This window comes from Hyla sarda, chromosome 2, assembly GCF_029499605.1.
Source record: "Hyla sarda isolate aHylSar1 chromosome 2, aHylSar1.hap1, whole genome shotgun sequence".
Classification (NCBI taxonomy): Eukaryota; Metazoa; Chordata; class Amphibia; order Anura; family Hylidae; genus Hyla; species Hyla sarda.
The window spans coordinates 438517345-438538318 of NC_079190.1; the positions used below are offsets into that span (position 1 = coordinate 438517345).

Sequence of the window (20974 nt, forward strand, 5' to 3'; positions counted from 1 at the left end):
AAGGAGCTAAAAAAACGTCAAAAAAACTGTGAAAAAAACCCCAAAAGGATTAAAAAAAGCCAAAGAGAAAAACCCCAAGTGGAATAAGAATTTTGCGATTTCTCATTGATTTACAGCTAACATCTGGCCGCAGCCGAAAAAACGCCATGGGGCAGAATTGGCGTTTAACCCCTTAAGGACCAAGGACGTACCAGTACGTCCTTGGTCCTGCTCTCCTGATATAACGCGGGGTTACACAGTAACCCCGCGTGATATCACGGCGGGCCCGGCGTCATAGTGAAGCCGGGACCCGCCTCTAATAGCGCGCAGCGCCGATCGCCGCACGCTATTAACCCTTTAGCCGCGCGGCTAAAAGCGAAAGTTGCCTGCTAGCTCAGTGGGCTGTTTGGGATAGCCGCGGCGAAATCGCGGCATCCCGAACAGCTGACAGGACAGCGGGAGGGCCCCTACCTGCCTCCTCGTTGTCCGATCGCCGAATGACTGCTCAGTGCCTGAGATCCAGGCATGAGCAGTCATGCGTCAGAATCGTTGATCACTGGTTTCCTATGAGAAACCAGTGATCAATGATGGAGATCAGTGTGTGCAGTGTTATAGGTCCCTATGGGACCTATAACACTGCAAAAAAAAGTGAATAAAGATCATTTAACTCCTCCCCTATTAAAAGTTTGAATCACCCCCCCTTTACCAATAAAAAAAAACAGTGTAAATAAAAATAAACATATATGGTATCACCGCGTGCGGAAATGTCCGAATTATAAAAATATATCATTAATTAAACCGCTCGGTCAATAGCGTGCGCGCAAAAAAATTCCAAAGTCCAAAATAGTGCATTTTTGGTCACTTTTTATATAATTTAAAAATGAATAAAAAGCCACCAATAAGTCCTATCAATGCAAAAATGGTACCGTTAAAAACTTCAGATCACGGCGCAAAAAATGAGCCCTCATACCGCCCCATACACTGAAAAATAAAAAAGTTATAGGGGATCAGAAGATGACAATTTTAAACGTATTAATTTTCCTGCATGTAGTTAGGATTTTTTCCGGAAGTCCGACAAAATCAAACCTATATAAGTAGGGTATCATTTTAATCGTATGGACCTACAGAATAAAGATAAGGTGTCATTTTTACCGAAAAATTTACTACGTAGAAACGGAAGCCCCCAAAAGTTACAAAACGGTGTTTTTTTTTTTCTTTCAATTTTGTCACACAATGATTTTTTTTTTTTTTTCATTTCACCGTAGATTTTTGGGTAAAATGACTGACGTCATTACAAAGTAGAATTGGTGGCGCAAAAAATAAGCCATCATATGGATTTTTAGGTGCAAAATTGAAAGAGTTATGATTTTTTAAAGGCAAGGAGCAAAAAACGAAAATGCAAAAACGGAAAAACCCCTTAAGGGGTTAAAATTTTAAAAAATAAAAATAAAAAACAAGTAGAAACTTAGCCTCGGGCTGGTTTATACTTGCACCACCATTACGAACGGTATGTTTGTGCAAAGTCTCTGCTGCATTGCCTTGTCTCTTAAACGCTGGTCCAGAGGATGAGCTCCAGCTAGTGGATGATGATTCTGAACAGGGTAGTAAGACATGACAAGCAGACATCTCCTTTAACAATTGTTTTTATCCTTCACAGTGAAAGGAAAAGATCAAGACAAGCCAGATGTGAAAGTATTTAAAGGTAATGCTGTTACTTCATTGTTGTAGACTGAAGCATCTCCTATATATACTTCCACCTGCTTGTTGCTGTCCACATGTAGTGTAAACACTGCCATTTGTTTGCTTTACTCTTTGTGTTCTGTTTTATTATCCTTTGGTTCCTAAGACTATAATGTATTTATATGTATATTTGATCTGTTAGAATAACAATTTAGTTATCTATAATAAGACTAAAATTCAATCTTTTTTTCTCCTAGACATAACACCAGCACCAGTACATTCCCCGTCAAGAAGTCCGAAGAATAATGCCTTGCTGGAGGCTGCTGGACCAAGCCATGTGGCTATCAATGCCATATCGGCCAATATGGACTCTTACTCAAGCAGTAGGACTGCTGCGCTCAAGAAGCAGCCAATTTACATGGAAGCTACACATTTTGGAGACCTTGGTATGAAAGTGCTTTTGGCTTTAGAGTGCTGAGCTGAGAATATACACATGAATTATGTAATTTGTGTGTGTTCTTGCAGTCTTGCTTCAATTAGGTTTTATTTAGCAACTTCTTAACTGGACAGGTTTAAATGGACCGTGAAGACTGCTGATCAGTGATGTATGTATATGTTTAGGGGAAGGTTTTCACATACTTAAACTTGTTTTCCTCATTTATTTTTCCCAGGCCGATCGTGTCTGAACTATGAGTCCCAAGATGCAAAGTCAAGCCTTTCAAAAACTCTTGAACAAGTCCTACAAGACAATGTGGCTCTCCCTTATTTTATTCAGTTTATGGAGCTCCGCAGGATGGAACATTTAGTGAAGTTCTGGTTGGAGGCTAAAAGTTTTAACTCCACTACCTGGTCCCGAATTAGAGCATACAGCTTAAATACAGTTAAGCACAGCACTTTGGCAGAGCCCGTGTCATCGTCTCCAAAGCGGCCAGATCAGTCAGCAACATCCCCTCCTGCTTCAGTGATTCAGCAGGCCCAAGATTGCTCTAAAGTTCCACAAAATACGTCCAGGTTGAAAGTGTTGGGTTCTTTAGCAAATCCACACAGTGCTTTACATCATTCACAGACTAAACAGAAGAAACAAAGCACGCTGGCTATTGAGCTAGAACTGTCTACAGATGAGACCTTACTCGCTTTTGAGCAGTCTTCCATGGTTCATGCATCAAACAGGGATAGCCCAATACATGAAGGGCTAGTTGACATGTCCCAGAAACTAATGAAGAGTAAGTCAATTTCTGGACATGCAGATTGTTCTGTCTTTTAGTGTAGTATGCATCACATAGTTTGCAGCTATCCTGAATGAAGGGGCTTTAAGTACCGACTGACTTATTACATTAGTAGCAACAAAATAAGGGAAGTTTGCTGTCTGTAAAACAATCTATAGATGAATGGATGCATACATAGATGTAGTAGTTTACAATATCTAGTTATGGTGAAGAGCCATCTTCAGCAGCTTTGTACACTTAAGGCAGAACGCCAGCCAAAATTACCTTATCCCCCCGCGATCTCCGTAACGGGTAGACAGCACACGCTCCATTCATTTCTGTGGCCCGAAGTGACCAGAGCGTCATCGGCGCTCCCATAGAAATGAATGGAGCACAGTGCTGTCTATTGGTAGATGACATGCGCTCCACACTGAGAGTCTGGGTCCCGTTCAGGATATCGTGGGGGTCCCAGTAGTCGGACCCTGTGCGATTGGAGTTAATTTTGTATGGAGTTCTTTGACTGCCACTTCATTTAGGGAAACAAGGGACTCCTGTTCTTGTGATTGGGTCTGGTGTCCCAGTGGTCTTACCTCCTCTGATCAGATACTCAATGCCTATCCTGTGGATAGGTGATGAATGCCTATCCTGTGGATAGGTGATGAGTTGTAATCTTGAGATAAGCCCTTTAGATGTACTTCCTTAAATGATCTTTAGCTACTTCCCATTGTACTTGCTTTATTAATGGTTAAAGATAAGGGTACAGTTTTATTTTACGTACAACTTCACCTCTGAGATCTGTAGCAGCAGGCAAAGTATAGGCCCATATACACAGAGCTTTATCGATGTGGTAAACAGAGATAGTGACATTCAACAAGAAAAGAAAGTGGCACTGATACCTTAATATACGCAGCCCACCGAGATGGATCAGGAACAGCAAGGCAGGTAACCAGATCAATCCAGGTGCGGCGGTGCTAGGACAACAACAATAACAATCAACAATACGAAAAACCTAAAGCAAAAACAGGCGTGCTGCACTCGCCACATAGGCACTGGTTATTCGGCTCCCATCTCAGGCTGCTCCTCCGGACTGATTGACAAGGTAGCGTGATGCTACCTTGTCAATCGGTCCGGAGGAGCAGCCCGAGATGGGAGCCGAATAACCAGTGCTTATGCGGTGAGTGCAGCACTCCTGTTTTTTTTTTTTTTTTCAGTTTTTCTTATTAGAGATGGTGACAATAGTTGTCGTACTTAAATGAGGAACTTGAACTGTGATAGCAGATAAATACATGGTTGTCTGAGTTAAAGTATAGTCCATTGCATGTTCATTGCATGTATGCACCTCCGCTAGTTGGTAATCTGACATGGACATGCACTGCTGTAGTTTATAGGCAGAATGAGTGGTCTGGTCATTTAGAGCCTCCTGGTGCACAAATTCTAGCAGACCCAACAATATAGTTTTTTGAGGTGTTTTTGCTCTTCTCTGATGAATGATGATGCAAAATTTTTGGTGTTTTAAGGGATTTGTGGTGTTGACTTACTCCCCTTTCTTCATTCAGAACATATTCACATATATATGAACCTATATGTGCTTTGGCCTAAGCTAAACAAAGGTGGATTGCCAGCTTTAGGCTTCTGCAGGTAAAACTAGGAGATGCAGAGTTTGTCCATAAAACTGCAGTTATGCTCTCTGAACCAAAGTATTACAGAAAGGAGGCAGATATGTTTAAAAGACTATATAAAATTGTAATTGGAGGTATGCATTAAGTACATTTTGCATGGATAGGAGGAATGGGTGTACATTACTAATTATAAATTATAGTCTTATTTTGTAAATGGACCTTGACTCTTGTAATAAGGGTTGTAACCCTTATCTTTCATAATTGACCATAATGATGCAGGTGGATACTCCTTTCTGCCTGAGATCCAGCAACTATATTACTGGCAGAAGCTGCTGGATGGCGTTGCGTATTGAAGTGTGCTGGTACAAGTGAACATCCCGTTCTGATCTTACAGTATGTTACATGGGATCATACTGGGAATACAAGTTATGTTTATCTCTGGCAGCTACTTCCCTTTACATTTATCTGTATTTCCTGTTGATCTGCATTCTAGGTGAATCAATTTACAGAAATTCTTTAGAATGTATTTAGTTCCCTTTATGGGTGCAGTTCAGTATTAGAGCATATTACATATTCAGATGACAAGTAATGTCTGTGCCAATTGAAAGTGCTATTACAGCCTTGTACAGTTATGACCCATCCATAGAATACATTATACATTTTTTGATACATGGGATGAGAATAGTACCTGTGCTACCACCGGTGAACGCCTATTCACTTGGTTCATAACCAATATGCCCTTCACAGTTTTACACCTTTTGAATCCTCAAGTTTATTTTCAGAAGTTTAGAAGGAGGTGGTAACAAGCTTCTGAAGTGCCACAGCCTGGTGTTCCTCCTTGCTTTCCCTTACTTCCTAGCCCCCCGCCCAATGATGTAGAGAACTCGTCTAGCAATGAAGGAGGGGCTGGACGGTGGGGGCTAGTAAGGGGATATGCCAGGCGTGACACTTGAGCCGCTCTGCTCCACCTTTATGACACTTGGGGGAGGATGCTCAAAACTTGTACAGTGGAGCAGTTGCCCTTAGCAACAAATCTGATTTAAAAAGACCTTCGTAAAATGAAAGCTAGAATCTGACTAGTTGCTATGGGCAACTACTCCACTGTTCCTCTGCCCAAGTTTTGCTAAATCTCCCCCTTGGCTAAGAAATATAGAGAGGATTTTATAGGTTTGGCCGCCATCTTCTCCAGGAAAGCTGTCAGATTACCTTTAATTCACAAAGGTAGAAACTGACTTTCCAATTGCTTTTTTTTTACTCCTCCATGTATATACATTATGGGGGAGATTTATCAAAACCTGTCCAGAGGAAAAGTTGCCCAGTTGCCCATAGCAACCAATCAGCTCGCTTCTTTCATTTTTAACAAGGATTCTGCAAAATGAAAGAAGCAATCTGATTGGTTGCTATGGGCAACTTTTCCTTTGCACAGGTTTTGAGAAATCTCCCCTGATTTATATAAATTAGGCATTTTGGCAGTCAAGGAAACTCTTCTATAAGACCTGCATACAGCCTTACATCTCAGCTTTTCTTTTTTTTTTGTTATGTTTCTTCTGGAGGTTATTTATAGTTGTTCGCTGTGTTTGCTTCCAAAATAATGTTCAGTGACTCGCCAATCTTCAGTTCCTCAGGAGACCCTAAAGGGAATGTCGCTACTAAATATAACATTTCTCTGTAAGATCAGGTAAAATGTAACCATTTTCCAAGCGGAGTAATATTATAGAACTGCGCCTGTTTCTAGATATTGCTGTAAAATACTTGTTATAGTGCCCCCTGGAATTCTCATGAATTCCTTTAAAAAAAATCTACCTAATGTGTCTATCTCTGAAAAGACTCCAGTGCCCTGATTCTTTTTGCCCTCTACGGGTACGTTCACACGTACGCAGATTTGATGCACAGGATTTTCTGCTGCAGATTTCAATGTAAACTAAATGACTGAGCACAGCTTCTAATCTGCAATTACAAATCCTGCACATTAAATCTGCGCAGGATCCTGTACGTCTGAAAGCACCCTACCAGTGTTTTCCAAACAGTGTCTCCAGCTGTTGCAGAACTATAACTTCCAGCATGCTGGAAGTTGTAGTTTTGCAACAGCTGGAGACACACTATTAAGAAAATACTGGCCTATACAAAAGCTTGAATCACTTTAGTGAACTAATATCTTTTCATGGGACAACCTCTTTATAAAGAAAAGCTGGTCCAGCTTCTCTAGCCTACTATTATTGCTGGTAGTAGTCCTTGTGGTGTGTGACTGAGCTGGATTAGTTAAAGGGAGAGATGCTTTCTGACCACTCACTGAACTTGATCATAGTGAGGGGCATTTACTAATCTTTAACTATGTAGTCTGGTTTTAACCTTGTTTTTTTTCTATTTCATTTTTGACTATGTGCGACAAATTTACTAAATTGTTGCACGGCGTTAATAAATTTGGCACACGTAGGCAAAAGTGGGAAATTTACTTCATGTAGTAGAAAAAAATAGTCTGTTCCTTTTTCCTGCTGTCTGAAAAGGTTTGGCTGCTAGGTTTCCTTCTGGATCTTTTGTTTTTGAGTTTTTTTTTTTTAGCTTTTTCACCACATCTAAATAATTCAATAACTAAATTGTAGTCATGGCTCAGAATAGTGGTAAACAGTGTTTAGTGTGTGTGTTTACATTTTTTTAACACTGTTTTTTCTCCCTAAATGTACTTTACTCTTTTTTTTTTTTTTTCTTTTTTTGTTACTTCTTCTACAGATCAGTGTATCCTGTGGACTCCTTCAGATTCGGTGGACTACTTCGACGACCAGCGTTTTTCTTTGCTTGATGTTAATAAAATGGTTAACGAGGGCTTGTTGGGGAGTGTTTTTTTGTAATAATTTTTTTTTTAAACCTGTTGTGTTTTTTTTTTTTTTACTTTACTGGACAGGCTTAGTAGTGGAAGCTGTCTTACAAACGGAGTCCATTACTAAGCTGGGCTTAGCGTTAGCCACAAAAACAGCTAGCGCTAACCCCCAATTATTACCCCGATACCCAACGCCACAGGGGTGCCGGGAAGAGACGGTACCAACAGGCCCGGAGTGTCAAAAATGGCGCTCCTGGGCCTAAGTGGTAACAGGCTGGCATTATTTAGGCTGGGGAGGGCCAGTAACAATGGTCCTCGCCCACCCTGGTAACGTCAGGCTGTTACTGTTTGGTTGGTATTTGGCTGAGAATAAAAATAGGGGGGACCCTATGTGTTCTTTTTAAATATTTATAAAAAAAAAACGCATAGGGTCCCCCCTATTTTTATTCTCAGCCAAATACCAACCAAACAGTAACAGCCTGACGTTACCAGGGTGGGCGAGGACCATTGTTACTGGCCCTCCCCAGCCTAAATAACGCCAGCCTGTTACCGCCTAGGCCCAGGAGCGCCATTTTTGACGCTCCGGGCCTGTTGGTACCGGCTCTTCCCGGCACCCCTGTGGCGTTGGGTACCGGGGTAATAATTGGGGGTTAGCACTAGCTGTTTTTGTGGCTAACGCTAAGCCCAGCTTAGTAATGGACTCCATCTATAAGACAGCTTCCACTACTAAGCCTGTCAAGTAAAGTAAGGAAAAAACACAACAGGTTTTCAAAAAATTTTATTACAAAAACACTCCCCCACAAGCCCTCGTTAACCATTTTATTAAAATCAAACAAAGAAAAACGCTGGTCATCGAAGTAGTCCACAGAATCCGAAGGAGTCCACAGGATACACGGATTTGAAATGAGAAGGGGAAAAAAAAAAGGGTTAGTACATTTATTATCACCTGCTCACACATCTCCCGCCCCGCACGACTTCAACTGCCAGCATGCCCTTACAGTAAGGACATGCTGGGAGTTGTAGTTGTGTGGTGCAGGAGATGTGTGGGCAAGTGACAAGCTTGTCCCCTGCCCCCAGCTGCAGGACTACATCTCCCAGCATGCCCTTACAGTAAGGTGGGGCGGAGGCCGGACCCAGTGATTCCCAACCTGGGAGTTGTAGTTTTGCAACATCTGGAGGCACCCTGGTTGGGAAACACTGTTTTAGGACAGTGTTTCCCAACCAGGGTGCCTCCAGATGTTGCAAAACTACAACTCCCAGGATGCCTGGACAGCCAAAGGCTGTCCAGGCATCCTGGGAGTTGTAGTTTTGCAACATCTGGAGGCACCCTGGTTGGGAAACACTGTTTTAGGACAGTGTTTCCCAACCAGGGTGCCTCCAAATGTTGCAAAACTACAACTCCCAGCATGCCTGGACAGCCTTTGGCTGTCCAGGCATGCTGGGAGTTGTAGTCTTGCAACATCTGGAGGCACCCTGGTTGGGAAACACTGTTTTAGGGCTTGGGCAACTTACCAGCTTCCGTAGGATCCAGCGCCGCACGACATTGCCGCAAGACTATGCCGCGCAACGATCTCCGTCACCGATCGTCGCTGGAGCCTCGGAAGGGTAAGTGAACGTCTTCGCCGGTCCCCTTCAGCTGTTTAGTTTTGCAACAGCTGGAGGACTACAGTTTACAGACCACAAACCAGTGGTCTGCAAACTGTGGCCCTCCAGCTGTTGCAAAACTACAACACCCAGCATACCTTGGCTGTCAGGGCAGGAGCCCGGGCTGACATTACAGTGCAGCCGCCTTGGCTCCGCATACTGCCTCACTGCTACATTCACTTATGGGGACACTGATATACATCCCCCCCCCTTGTCTCCTGCCCGCTCCGCTCAGCTCCCACTGCTACAAGACTACAACTCCCAGCGCGTCCTCACTGTAAGGGCATGCTGGGACTTGTAGTCTTGCAACAGTTAGCAGACAGATGGGAGTTGTGTGGCGCTGGCAGGTGAGAGGGGGGGGGGGGGGGTCCCGGTAGCGAAGTGAGGGTAGCGGGGAGAAAGTATGTCGGAGCCCGGGCGGCAGTAGCTTTTCCTGCTCCATGTTGGAGCTGGAGTAAATTTAGTAAATTTTTACGGCCGTTGCGACTGTTTATTGCGCAGCTGCGACTGTCACAGTTAATAAATACCTGACCATTGCAAGTCAAAAATGCAAACTAGCGTAAATCAAGCGGGAAAAAAAAAACTTGACTTACTAGCTCTTGCTAGAGAAAGTCGCATGAAAAATAGGGTAGGCGCAATTGCGACAATTTAGCACCAAAAATAGTCAGAAAAAAAGGACTAAACCCCTTAGTAAATGCCCCTCAGTGTTCTGTTACAAACCCCTCTACGTTTTGTCCATACCCAGAAAAGTCTGATAGAAAATAGTGGTCCTCCTTAGACATAACCTGTAAGGTGTGAATGCATGACCAGACTCAATCAGTCGGCAACCCAACCTAGATCAAGAAGAGAAGTGCTGCAAAAATAAGAAAGCGTCATCATATTTGACCCGTACCGGTCTTCTCAGGTGACATTTTTTGTGATAAGCCTCCCTGTGTTTGTATATGATTAAAGGCACTATTTCTGGCCATTATCTAATTTGTATATAGTATTTTTAGCAGATTTCTGCTCTGCAGGCTTCATCTATAATTTGCAGTTCTCCCAGAGTTGGGGCGAAGCTTACCTCCTCTCCCCTTCCATAGACTTGTATTGCTTGTCTTGCAGACACAGGACAAAGTTGAGCTAATTTTTGGAGTGGAATATAGTCTCAAAGGAGAAGAAAAATAAAAAGCTTGATAATTTTTTTTTTTTCCTGTGAAGAGATATTACAAGGTTTCTTGTATTCACCTCTAATAATCTATGCAAAGTTTCATAAAAAAATGACATTGCCTATTAAACACCTTGTGGTAGTCATGCAGTGAAAACTGTACTTATTGTCATTTATCACTTGCAGAATATTCTACACAGTCTATTCTTATTTTGGTTAATGCTTTTTTTCTTTGCAGGTATAGAACGAGATGCTGTAAACACTTTCACCAAATACATTTCTCCGGATGCTGCTAAACCTATACCGATCAGTGAGGAAATCAGGAGTGATATTGTCGGTAGGTAATCATTAAGATTATTATATTATGACATTTTTTTGTAGGATACATTCACATGCGTTGCAATTGCATTAGAGAATTCTGTGGAAATGCCTATCGCAATCAAACAGGTCAATTTTCATGCGGAAGAATTCTGCAGCATGTGGATGTTTATTAAAATCTTATTCACGTGCATGGTACTAGAGTGAATCTCTGGATTGGAGTCGCTGGCGCATATATATATAATTATAATCTTATGTAGCAACTTTCTAATATTTATGAAGAGCCACCAAAGCAGTGATGCCACAATAACAAAATGTTGAGTTGTAGGGGATTTCTTAATCTCTACAGCATATTTGAAGGTGACAATCTATATATATATATCTATATCTATATATGAAACTCAACGTGTGTGTGTGTATGTTCCAGCATCACGTCCAAACGGCTAAAGCTATGAACATGAAACTTGGCACACTTGTTACTTATTTGTCAACAATAAACATAGGATAGGTGATTTAACCCTTACTCACCCCCATTTGCCAGGGGCGGGGTTTATGTTTAAAGTCTCATACAAGTCAATGGGAAATATATGTTACTGCATAACTTCCAAAGGGCTGGAGATATTTCGATAATACTTGGTCACATGTTACTTATATGTCCACTTAAGATATAGGATAGTTAATTTAACCCTTAACTACCCCCCATTTGTGAGGGTTGGGGTTTTAGTTTAAAGTCCCATGCAAATCAATGGGAAATGTATGTTCCCACATAATTTCTGTACGGCTGGAGATATTTCAATACCTGGTACACATATTACGGGACGAGATAGGAGGTCGGGATATGACAACAATATATGAGGACGGGATATGAAGGCAAAAGCTTCCTCCTTTGTTTATTTGCCTCCCCAACAAGGATTAGGAAGGAAAAACCGGGCCATGCCGGGTACTCAGCTAAAACAGCCTTTAGTCCGAATCACTACTAGAAAGCCATGGACAACAACATACTGACAGCATAGTGACTACCCTCTCTGTCATTAAAGTGTACTGGTTGTGGAAAAAAAAACCTTTGCGATGTCTTAGAGTGTTTAGATCTTGACCGATGAGAGGCCGGGAGAAGTGCACACTTAGCGCATTCTCTCCCCTCTTTGTGTCATATGATCAGGATAGACCCATTATGTCTCATAGGCACAAAGCCTTCCCCGCTTGTTTTCGGTGTCGGTCAGGGTCTGAACACTGAGGCCTCGACCAGTGAAAAAACATAACATATCTTTAGGCCATGTCAAAAATACTTTTTCTGACAGATACAACAGAACCAGCATCCAGTGAGACTTTTTTTCTTCTACTCTGGCCAATAAATAGAAGCGTTGTGCTTATATGGAATACCATATTTAGAGCTTATGACTATAAAGATTGTGAAAATAAACAAACACATCAATTAGTTAGTCCCTTTTTGATATGTTTTGATAAGCTATTGTCAAGACTCTCAATGTTATAACTGGTTGCATGTTATTATTTGCAGCAAAGATCTGTGGCGAGGATGGCCAAGTGGACCCAAACTGCTTTCTTACTGCACAGACCATAGTATTTAATGCCATGGAACAAGAGTAAGTTATCGAGCGATCTTATTTTATTTTTAAATATTATTGCTACACTCTGGTCAGTGTGATATTTGCCATCCTACTGGTAAATCGCTCAACAATTGCCAGCCATTAACTCCTTTCTCTGTGCTCACATTGACTAGACATGATGAAATAAGGTTAATTTGCTACATTGCTTTCACACTTTAAAGCAGAATGGGGGTGGGCAGAGAAGTGTGTCCACTGTCAAAACGTGGCATCTTATGAACCTGTTTCCAGTTTGATAGGCACTATCCATGTTACTAGGTTAGAAGATGGATTTAATCTTTCCTTAAAGGGGTACTCCGGTGCTTAGACATCTTATCCCCTATCCAAAGGATAGGGGATAAGATGCCTGATCGTGGGGTTCCCGCTCCGGTCCTGTGATTGACAGTAATCAGACCCGGAGCGAACACTCTTCGGGGTCTGATTTTAACTGGGTGCGTCGTGCAAGATCACGAGGGTCCCCAGCGGCGGGACCCCCGCGATCAGGCATCTTATCCCCTATCCTTTGGATAGGGGATAAGATGTCTAAGCGCCGGAGTACCCCTTTAACCAGAGAGGCACCACTCACTGAGGTGTCTGGTAGCAGCTTATTCATCTCTCTCCACTGAGAAACACATGCATGGTCAGACAAACCTTGCACATTTGTGTGTGGGGTGTCTGAAAAGTAGCTTTCAGCCAAGAGTATTTGGCTGACACCCAGTTTTTGCACACCTGTAGAAATGATGTAAAATAAGCATTGATTATTAAAACAGCTAGGTTTATGCTGGCCACTCTTAAGGCACGTAAACTAGAGATGCAGGTTATACTAATGTATTACTTACATAGTCTGGTTTATTTGCTGAACCTTAGCCCAGCACAGCTTTGTTCCACCCTATGCACAGTATAGGCAGTAAGTTGTCAATCAGTTGGAGGGGAGCGGAGGGAGCATCACTTTGTAAATATTAAGTACTACTAAGTGCATGCACTTAATGGAGAGGACTGTTGTGGTCAATATTCTGGCTCCAAGCAGCAATATTATAAGAGAGGCTGCATTAAAGGAGAACTGTAGTGCAATTCAACTTAGATAATTTGTAGATCGCGGGGGTCCAACTGCTGGGGCCCCCCACAATCTCCTGTAAGGGGCCATTGCAGTCCGCAGGAAGCGCCGCATCGTCCCCAGCAGGAAGCTGTGGCAGACACGCTCTCTCCATGTATCTCTATGGGATACATGGATGGGGCGTGTCGGCCGCCACGTCATGCGGGGACCGAACACGCCCTTCCAGCATACTGCCTCGGCCCCATACAGGAGATTGTGGGGGGCCCCAGCGGTTGGGCCCCCCGCGATCTATAACTTATCCCCTATCCTTAGGATAGGGGATAAGTTATATTGCACTACAGTTCTCCTTTAAATAATTTAAAGAGACTCTTCTGTCACAAAGAAGATTTTTTTTTTTTTTTTTTTTAGCAGTATTTTTTTTATTTTAGCTGTTCTATGTAATTAAAAATTAAATATAAAATCTTGTATTTCCACAAGCAGCCAGCAGGGAGGGCTTTAATCTCCTGAATTCTTTGAAAACTATTGTCACTTTCACTGCTGCTGTAAGGGAAAGATTTTTATCTGTAGTCGCCTTATAATGAGGCATGGGGGATTGGAATAACAGAATGTCAGTGACAGCAACAGCTCTATTGTTCTCTGGAAAAGCTTAGGTAAACATGGTTTATGAAGACAAGGTGCGCCAACAAGTGGAAAAATCAGGAAGAAACAGTAAGCATTGTGTGAGAAAGGGAAAAGGTTAAGGGCCCATGGGCAGAATGGAAATTCTGCTTGGATTTATTCCAGGCAATATTTCACTTGCAGCAAGCTCCGCTATAAGGCTACATTCACATCACGATTTTGCCTTACGGTTTCATATAATTTAGTTTTTTCAAAACTGTTAAAAAAAAAAAAAAAAAAAAAAAAGTTACAAAACTGCATGAGTTTTATGCTCAATGTGCTTGCATTGACTATAATGTTAGAAAAGCGATATACCATATAGACTATTTTAGACTGTAAAAACAGGACAGGACTGTGAACAAAACCGTGGTTGACCACAGTTTTGTGCATGGGAAAAAGATATGCAAATGTACAAAAACATACCCAAACGGATACATCTTTTTATGTAAATTTTTGTATGGGAAGTCAATGGGTACGGCAAACAATGCGGTTGTATACGGTTTTCAAATACAAAACCGTATACAAAACAGTATTGCAAAATTGTGTTGTGATTGTACCCTAAGAAATGCATGAAAAGAGTGCAAAGCTGGACCCTGCACACCACTGGAGGAGGACTACAAGCTGCAGCCATCCTTTGTAGTATTACTATCGGTGCCATTATCTACCTAAGACACTAATAAGTGGAAAAGTGCTGTCGTGTTTATTATAGTAAACAGAGAGGAAGTCTGAGGCCCAGAACAGGAAGTAAATGACTTGATGATAAAACAATGCAATAAAATTTAAACCACCCAATAATAAAAAAAAGTATAATCATATTTACCTTGATGATCTATTAAAAGTTTAAATGATTGACGGAAGTTTCTTTGTAAGTGGCATTAAAAATGTGACAGAGTCCTTCTAAGACTTTTCCTATTCACATTTTACAGGCACTTTTCAGAATTTTTACGAAGTCACCATTTCTGTAAATACCAGATTGAGGTGCTGACCAGCGGAACAGTTTACCTGTCGGATATTTTGTTCTGTGAATCGGCACTCTTTTATTTTTCAGAGGTAAGGTTACATTGATGGTTTGACCTCTAATATCTATGATAATGTATCCTTTCTGTGCTTTCCCTACATGTTTTCATACATCAGCATATACACTGTTCTTTACTATTCCATTAGTCTTCCCTTTTGTGTTATTAAACATACTTCTCTAAAAGTTGAAGTTAAGAAAATACTGCATACCAGAATGGTCACCAGTGTGGCCAAAAAATATTGTTTACCTTCTAAAATGTGGACGTTTTAGCCAAAAGCACCCAAGTAATTTCCCTAGCCCTGCTGCATAGACATAGATGCAGACATGACTCAGTCCAGTGTACATGTTGCTGCTGATCAGTCCAAAAATCTAGTGCAAACTTTTTTTTTAGGTTTGGCTCTTAAATGTTTAGATTTAGTAACCAAAGTTCAAAGTTAGTTTTTTGTGTATTTATTTATTAAGTTGTAAACCAAAAATAACAGGTTTTGCAATAAATACATAAAAAATTAATTATACTCACCAAAGGGCTACAAAATTGTCAGCACGTTTTTCTTTGTATAGCAAAAAATAAAGGGTGTACTGTAACATGCAACATACATTCATGGCCGTTAATGTTGGCACTCCTAAAACTTTTTTTTTTAGAAAATGAAGTATTTCTCACAGCACATGTTTATTCCCTTTGTGTGTATTGGAACTAAACCACAATAAGGGAGGAAAAAAGCAAATTGGACATAATGCCCCACCAAACTCCAAAAATGGGCTGGACAAAATTATTGGCAACCTTTCAAAATTGTGGAAAAATAAGATAATTTCAAGCATGTAATGCTTCTTTAAACTCACCTGGGACAATTAACAGGTGTGGGCAATATAAAAATCACACCTGAAAGTAGGTAAAAAGGAGAGAAGTTCACTTAGTCTTTGCATTGAGTGTCTGTGTGCCACACTAAGCATGAACAACAGAAAAAGAAGAGAACTGTCTGAGGACTTGAGAACCATAATTGTGGAAGAATATCAACAATCTCAAGATTACCAGTCCATCTCCAGGGATCTAGATTTGTCTTTGTCCACAGTGCGCAACATTATCAAGAAGTTTGCAACCCATGGCACTGTAGTTAATCTCCCTGGGCATTGACGGAAGAGAAAAATTGATGAAAGGTGTCAACGCAAGATAGTCCAGATGGTGGATAAGCAGCCCCAAACAAGTTCCAAAGATAGTTCGCGCTGACACTGATGCTCCCTGAGCCTGCAGGACAGCTTGGATATCAGTCGACATGTAAATGAAATGAAATGCTGTGGCAGGAGACCAAGGAGGATGGACCCCACTGCTGACACAGAGACATAAAAAAAAGCAAGACTACATTTTGCCAAAATGAACTTGAGTAAGCCAAAATCCTTCTGGGAAAAGTGTCTTGTGGACAGATGAGACTAAGAGAGAGCTTTTTGGTAAAGCACATCATTCTACTGTTCACTGAAAACGGAATGAGGCCTACAAAGAAAAGAACACAGTACCTACAGTGAAATATTGTGGAGGTTCAATGATGTTTGGGGTTGTTTTGCTGCCTCTGGCACTGGGTGTCTTGAATGTGTGCAAGGCATCCTGAAATCTGAGGATTACCAACGGGTTTTGGGTTGCACTGCACAGCCCAGTGTCAGAAAGCTGGGTTTGCGTCCGAGATCTTGGGTCTTCCAGCAGGACAATGACCCCAAACATACGTCAAAAAAGCACCCAGAAATGGATGGCAACAAAGCGCTGGAGAGTTCTGAAGTGGCAGCAGTGAGTCCAGATCTAAATCCCATTGAACACCTGTGGAGAAATCTTAAAATTGCTGTTGGGAAAAGGTGCCCTTCCCAGAGTGGTCCAGCATTCCGGCTGAGTGGTGTAAGAAGCTTATTGATGGCTATAGGAAGCAACTGATTTGGGTTATTTTTTCCAAAGGGTGTGCAACCAATTCGATTTTTGCTTTATTTTTATTTTTTCCTCCCTTTTTTTGTTTAGTTCCAATACACACAAAGGTAATAAACGTGTGTGTGTGTGTGTGTGTGTGTATAGTAAAACGTGTTACTGCAATCCTTTTCTGTGAGAAATACTTAATTTTCTTGAGAAAATTCAGGGGTGCCAACATTTACGGCCATGACTGTATATACTTGTGAAATCTCCAAATAACTATAATGTATACTTGAACATTTACTTGATTAGCAGCAAGCAAATATCTCAACTCCATGAGATATAGATACATATATATATTATATATTATACACATACACTCTCTATCTATTGTACTAACCAATAGGATAAAGGTAACACATTATGCAGCATGGTGAACGACACAAAATTGAAAACACATTATACAATAGCAGAATTAGTTTTTCCGCTCCCCCCGTTCCCCGTTTTTAATAAGTTATTTAACAAATCATATTCACCCCTAAATTGTACCACTAAAATTTCAATTCCTGATACATCTGCATTAACAGAAAAACAAACAAATTATAGGTGTCGGACTTCAGCAATGCTAAAATAAAAAATTCTCTAGGTGCTAAAGGTAAAAAAATAGGCCCAAACCCGAAGTGGGGTTTAGGCATATTAGTTTAGGGTATGTTTACACTTGCGTATTTTTGCTGAAGATTTGCTGCTTATTCACTTCAGTAGGTAGCAGAATCTACCACAGCAGAAAATATGCACGTGTGAATGTACCCTTACAAGGGTTTTCAAGCAAAATTAGTTGATGGCCTAACCATCAAATAATGGGGCCAAAACCAGACAGCTCTGTACTCTTTGTAGTGGCAGCTGGAAGCTGAATTGCAGTTACCTGGCAGCGCCACTACACAGTGCATGGAGCCAACTGCTTTCAGCCATGTTTATTGTGTAGTGTGGGAGAACAAGCAGGGCTCTGTGCAGGCTCCTGGCTTGTCAATCATCCTGCTAGTGTTAGCCGGGAGCATGTGATAGAGCCTCAGTGCCCAGAGCCCTGCCTGTCCTCAGTACCCAGAGCCCATGTATATTACAAATATACATGTAATGTTATTTTCTACATTCTATAAAAATGTATGCTAATGACAGATACACTTTAAGTCAAAATGGCTTTGGTCTGGTGCATACAAAACTTTGTTTTAGTTGTGTTAAATTTTATTCACACAATTTATTTTGTGGACATGAGTTACTATGGGTTATATGAAATATATAGATTTCTATCTTTATTTTTATTTCTGTTATGATAGTACATGGAGAAGGAAAATGCAGTGAATATATTACAGTTTTGGTTAGCTGCTGACAACTTCCAGTCTCAACTTGCCACTAAGAATGGACAGTATGATGGACAGGAGGCACAGAATGATGCGATGATCCTTTATGACAAGTAAGCAGAAGATCCTTTTCCCAGGGATTCTCACTTACATATTAGGTTAACCCCTTAAGGACGCAGCCCTTTTTCACCCTAAGGTCTGAGACCTTTTTCGCAATTCTGAGCACCGTCGCTTTACGAATTAATAACTCGAAAACGCTTTTACCGAATGTTCAGAATCTGAGTGTTTTTTCGTGACATTCTACTTTATTTTGGTGGTAAATTTTCGGCGTTACTTGCATCCTTTTTTGGTGAAAAATCCCAAAATTTCATGAAAATTTAGCATTTTTCTAACTTTGAAGCTCTCTACTTGTAAGGAAAATGGATTTTCCCAATAAATTTTATTTTTATTCACAAATACAATATGTCTACTTTATGTTGGCATCATAAAATGGACATATTTTTGCTTCTTGAAAAAATTTCAGGGCTTCAAAGTAGAGCAGCAATTTTCAAAAATGTCATGAAAATTGCTAAATCTGAAGGGACAGATGTTACAGAACTACAACTCCCAGCATGCCTGGGCAGTCTAGGCATGCTGAGAGTTTTAGTTTGGCAACATCTGGAGGGTTACCGTTTGGGCACCACTGTAACAGTGGTCTCCAAACTGTGACCCTCCAGATGTTGCAAAACTACAACTCCCAGCATGCTCAGACAGCCTTTGGCGATCTGGGCATGCTGGGAGTTGCAGTTTTGCCTTCCTAGTGGTTGCCACAGTAAAGATCACTTTACTTTCACTTTCATTCCCCCCCCCCACCCCCACCCCACCGTCTCTTCCCTACCTGAGCCAGGATCCAGCAGTCTCCAGCGACGATCCAGGGTCCCCATCTTCTTTGCAGGTACCCGGCCTCCATCTTCTCCCCATGTTCCCCTCGACATCCAGGGGTGGGCAGAACGGGGGTTGCCATGGCAACCCACTGTCCTGCTCTGCCATTGGTCAGAATTAGTTCTGATCAATGGCAGGGGATAGGAGGAGATCGCAGCACTGCGACCTCACTCCTAGCCCTCAGGATGATCGGAGCTGCTCCGATCATCCCTATTTTGCGGGTGATTGTGTCACCAGAGACCCGATCAGTTCAGCCCGGAATAGCAGAAAATTGCATGTCTGAATTGACATGCGATTTTCTCCGATCGCCGACATGGGGGGGGGGGGTTCTCAGGACCACCCTGGGCGATGTGCCGGGGTGCCTGCTGAATGATTTCAGCAGGCATCCTGCTCCGGTCCCCAACCGGCTAGCGGTGGGGACCGGAATTCCCACGGGTGTATGCATACGCCCCACGTCCTTAAGGACTCGGGATGCAGGGCGTATGCTTACGCCCGGCGTCCTGAAGAGGTTAAATTCTCTTCCCAAACGGCTGACACTGTTAGATAGCAATAAGGACAAGGAGGCACATAGTATCTTTTAAATATATACATACACACATATTATCTATATATAAAAATTTTAGAAGCATTCACACACCCAACCACAACAGTTTGTCTAGTTATTCTTAGCAGAACATGTTGCCGTTTTGGCCTATCTCAAATAGCATGACTGACTGCAGATGGAACACCTCCCTGAAATATTTTGTGGCTCACAGCATTTTCGATTTTGTGTTTAGGTATTTTTCCCTACAAGCCACACACCCATTAGGCTTTGATGACGCTGTGAGGCTAGAAATTGAGTCCAACATTTGCCGGGAAGGAGGCCCACTCCCAAACTGCTTCACCACTCCATTACGTCAGGCATGGACCACCATGGAGAAGGTGAGGTTGTGAAGTATTCTGTTCTTGCTTCAAAAATCTTCATACATTCATTAATTTCTGTATCACAGAAAAATAAATGTAACCGTATTTTTCTATAGTTTGTGTTTAGCCACTTATCTTTGGCTTTAGCCTTTTGAATATCTGTTAAATTTTTATATTTCATCTTAGGATGCTTGTAAAATGTACATTTTGCCTGTTGTTCAGCTGCCAATTTCCATCACACTCTCCTGAAAATGAAGGCTTCACCTAGATTTATTTTATTTTTTTTACCGGTAGAGTCAGATATTGAGGCCAGATATTTTTTTCCTAATCTTAGGCATGCTTTATGGCTTGTGCAGGGAGGGGGAGCTCTGACCATCACCTGTTATAATTGGCCTGATTCCATCTTATCTATCTACTCCTGTCTCCTTTTCTGTAATCCTGCCTGTGATAAGGAGGACAATGCTAAAAACACAGGAATTATTTTGCAACACATAGAATATATACATTTCAATGCATGTGACATACACATAGACTTTTATTTGTGAGAAGTTGTGCAAAACTGCATACTTTTGCCTTTTTTTTTTTTGAATGAAATAGCATTCCTTTTTTTATTTTTCTTTATCAACTGTAAATTTTTATTAAGAAATTTTTCAGAAATACGAATCCAAGGAAAAGTTGGAGCATACAGGACACATCAATAAGGCTAAGGCCCAAAAACCAGTAACATGACAAGGAATATATAAACAACAATAAGGGTACCTCAGTGGGCAGAAGACAATATGTGCATATAGAAGAGTCCCCCGTTGTCGAGGTGCCAATAACACAAAAACAACCTTATCAGTAATTGCAAAAAAAAAGAAAAGAAAACATAAGGGAGCCTACTACACCAACCTACATAGACAAACTGTGGGCCCAGAAAGCCACAAGCACAGGGAAGGGGAGGGAGGGAGGGGAGGAACAAAAATAGACCACAATACCCAAATAGACCACAAGACAAACACAGAACAACCACAAGAGACAAGATGAGGTGAAGGAGGGAGAGAAAAAAGAAGGAAAGAAGTGTTGAAAGAGAAAGTTAGAGATCTCAAGGTGGCTGTCTATCAGAGAATCGGTCCCAAGGTTCCCAAACAGAGAGAAAAGAGGGAATAGAATTGTTCAGTGAAGCCGTGAGGAACT

At 41.5% G+C, this 20974-nt stretch overlaps 1 protein-coding gene across 4 annotated transcripts in view; it reads left to right on the forward strand.

The window, feature by feature from the left end:
- The window catches only part of AKAP10 (A-kinase anchoring protein 10), a 66087-nt gene that overhangs the window by 23244 nt on the left and 21869 nt on the right, over positions 1-20974 (forward strand). For 3 of the 4 annotated variants that reach the window (XM_056559232.1, XM_056559229.1, XM_056559230.1), the window contains 8 exons: positions 1637-1681; positions 1917-2105; positions 2331-2882; positions 10325-10423; positions 11921-12005; positions 14643-14766; positions 17951-18087; positions 19672-19816. In XM_056559232.1, the coding sequence (XP_056415207.1) occupies positions 2024-2105; positions 2331-2882; positions 10325-10423; positions 11921-12005; positions 14643-14766; positions 17951-18087; positions 19672-19816 (1224 nt within the window). In that variant the 5' untranslated portion in view covers positions 1637-1681; positions 1917-2023. The remainder of the gene's footprint in view (positions 1-1636; positions 1682-1916; positions 2106-2330; positions 2883-10324; positions 10424-11920; positions 12006-14642; positions 14767-17950; positions 18088-19671; positions 19817-20974) is intronic. The other variant, XM_056559231.1, reaches the window with a different exon arrangement.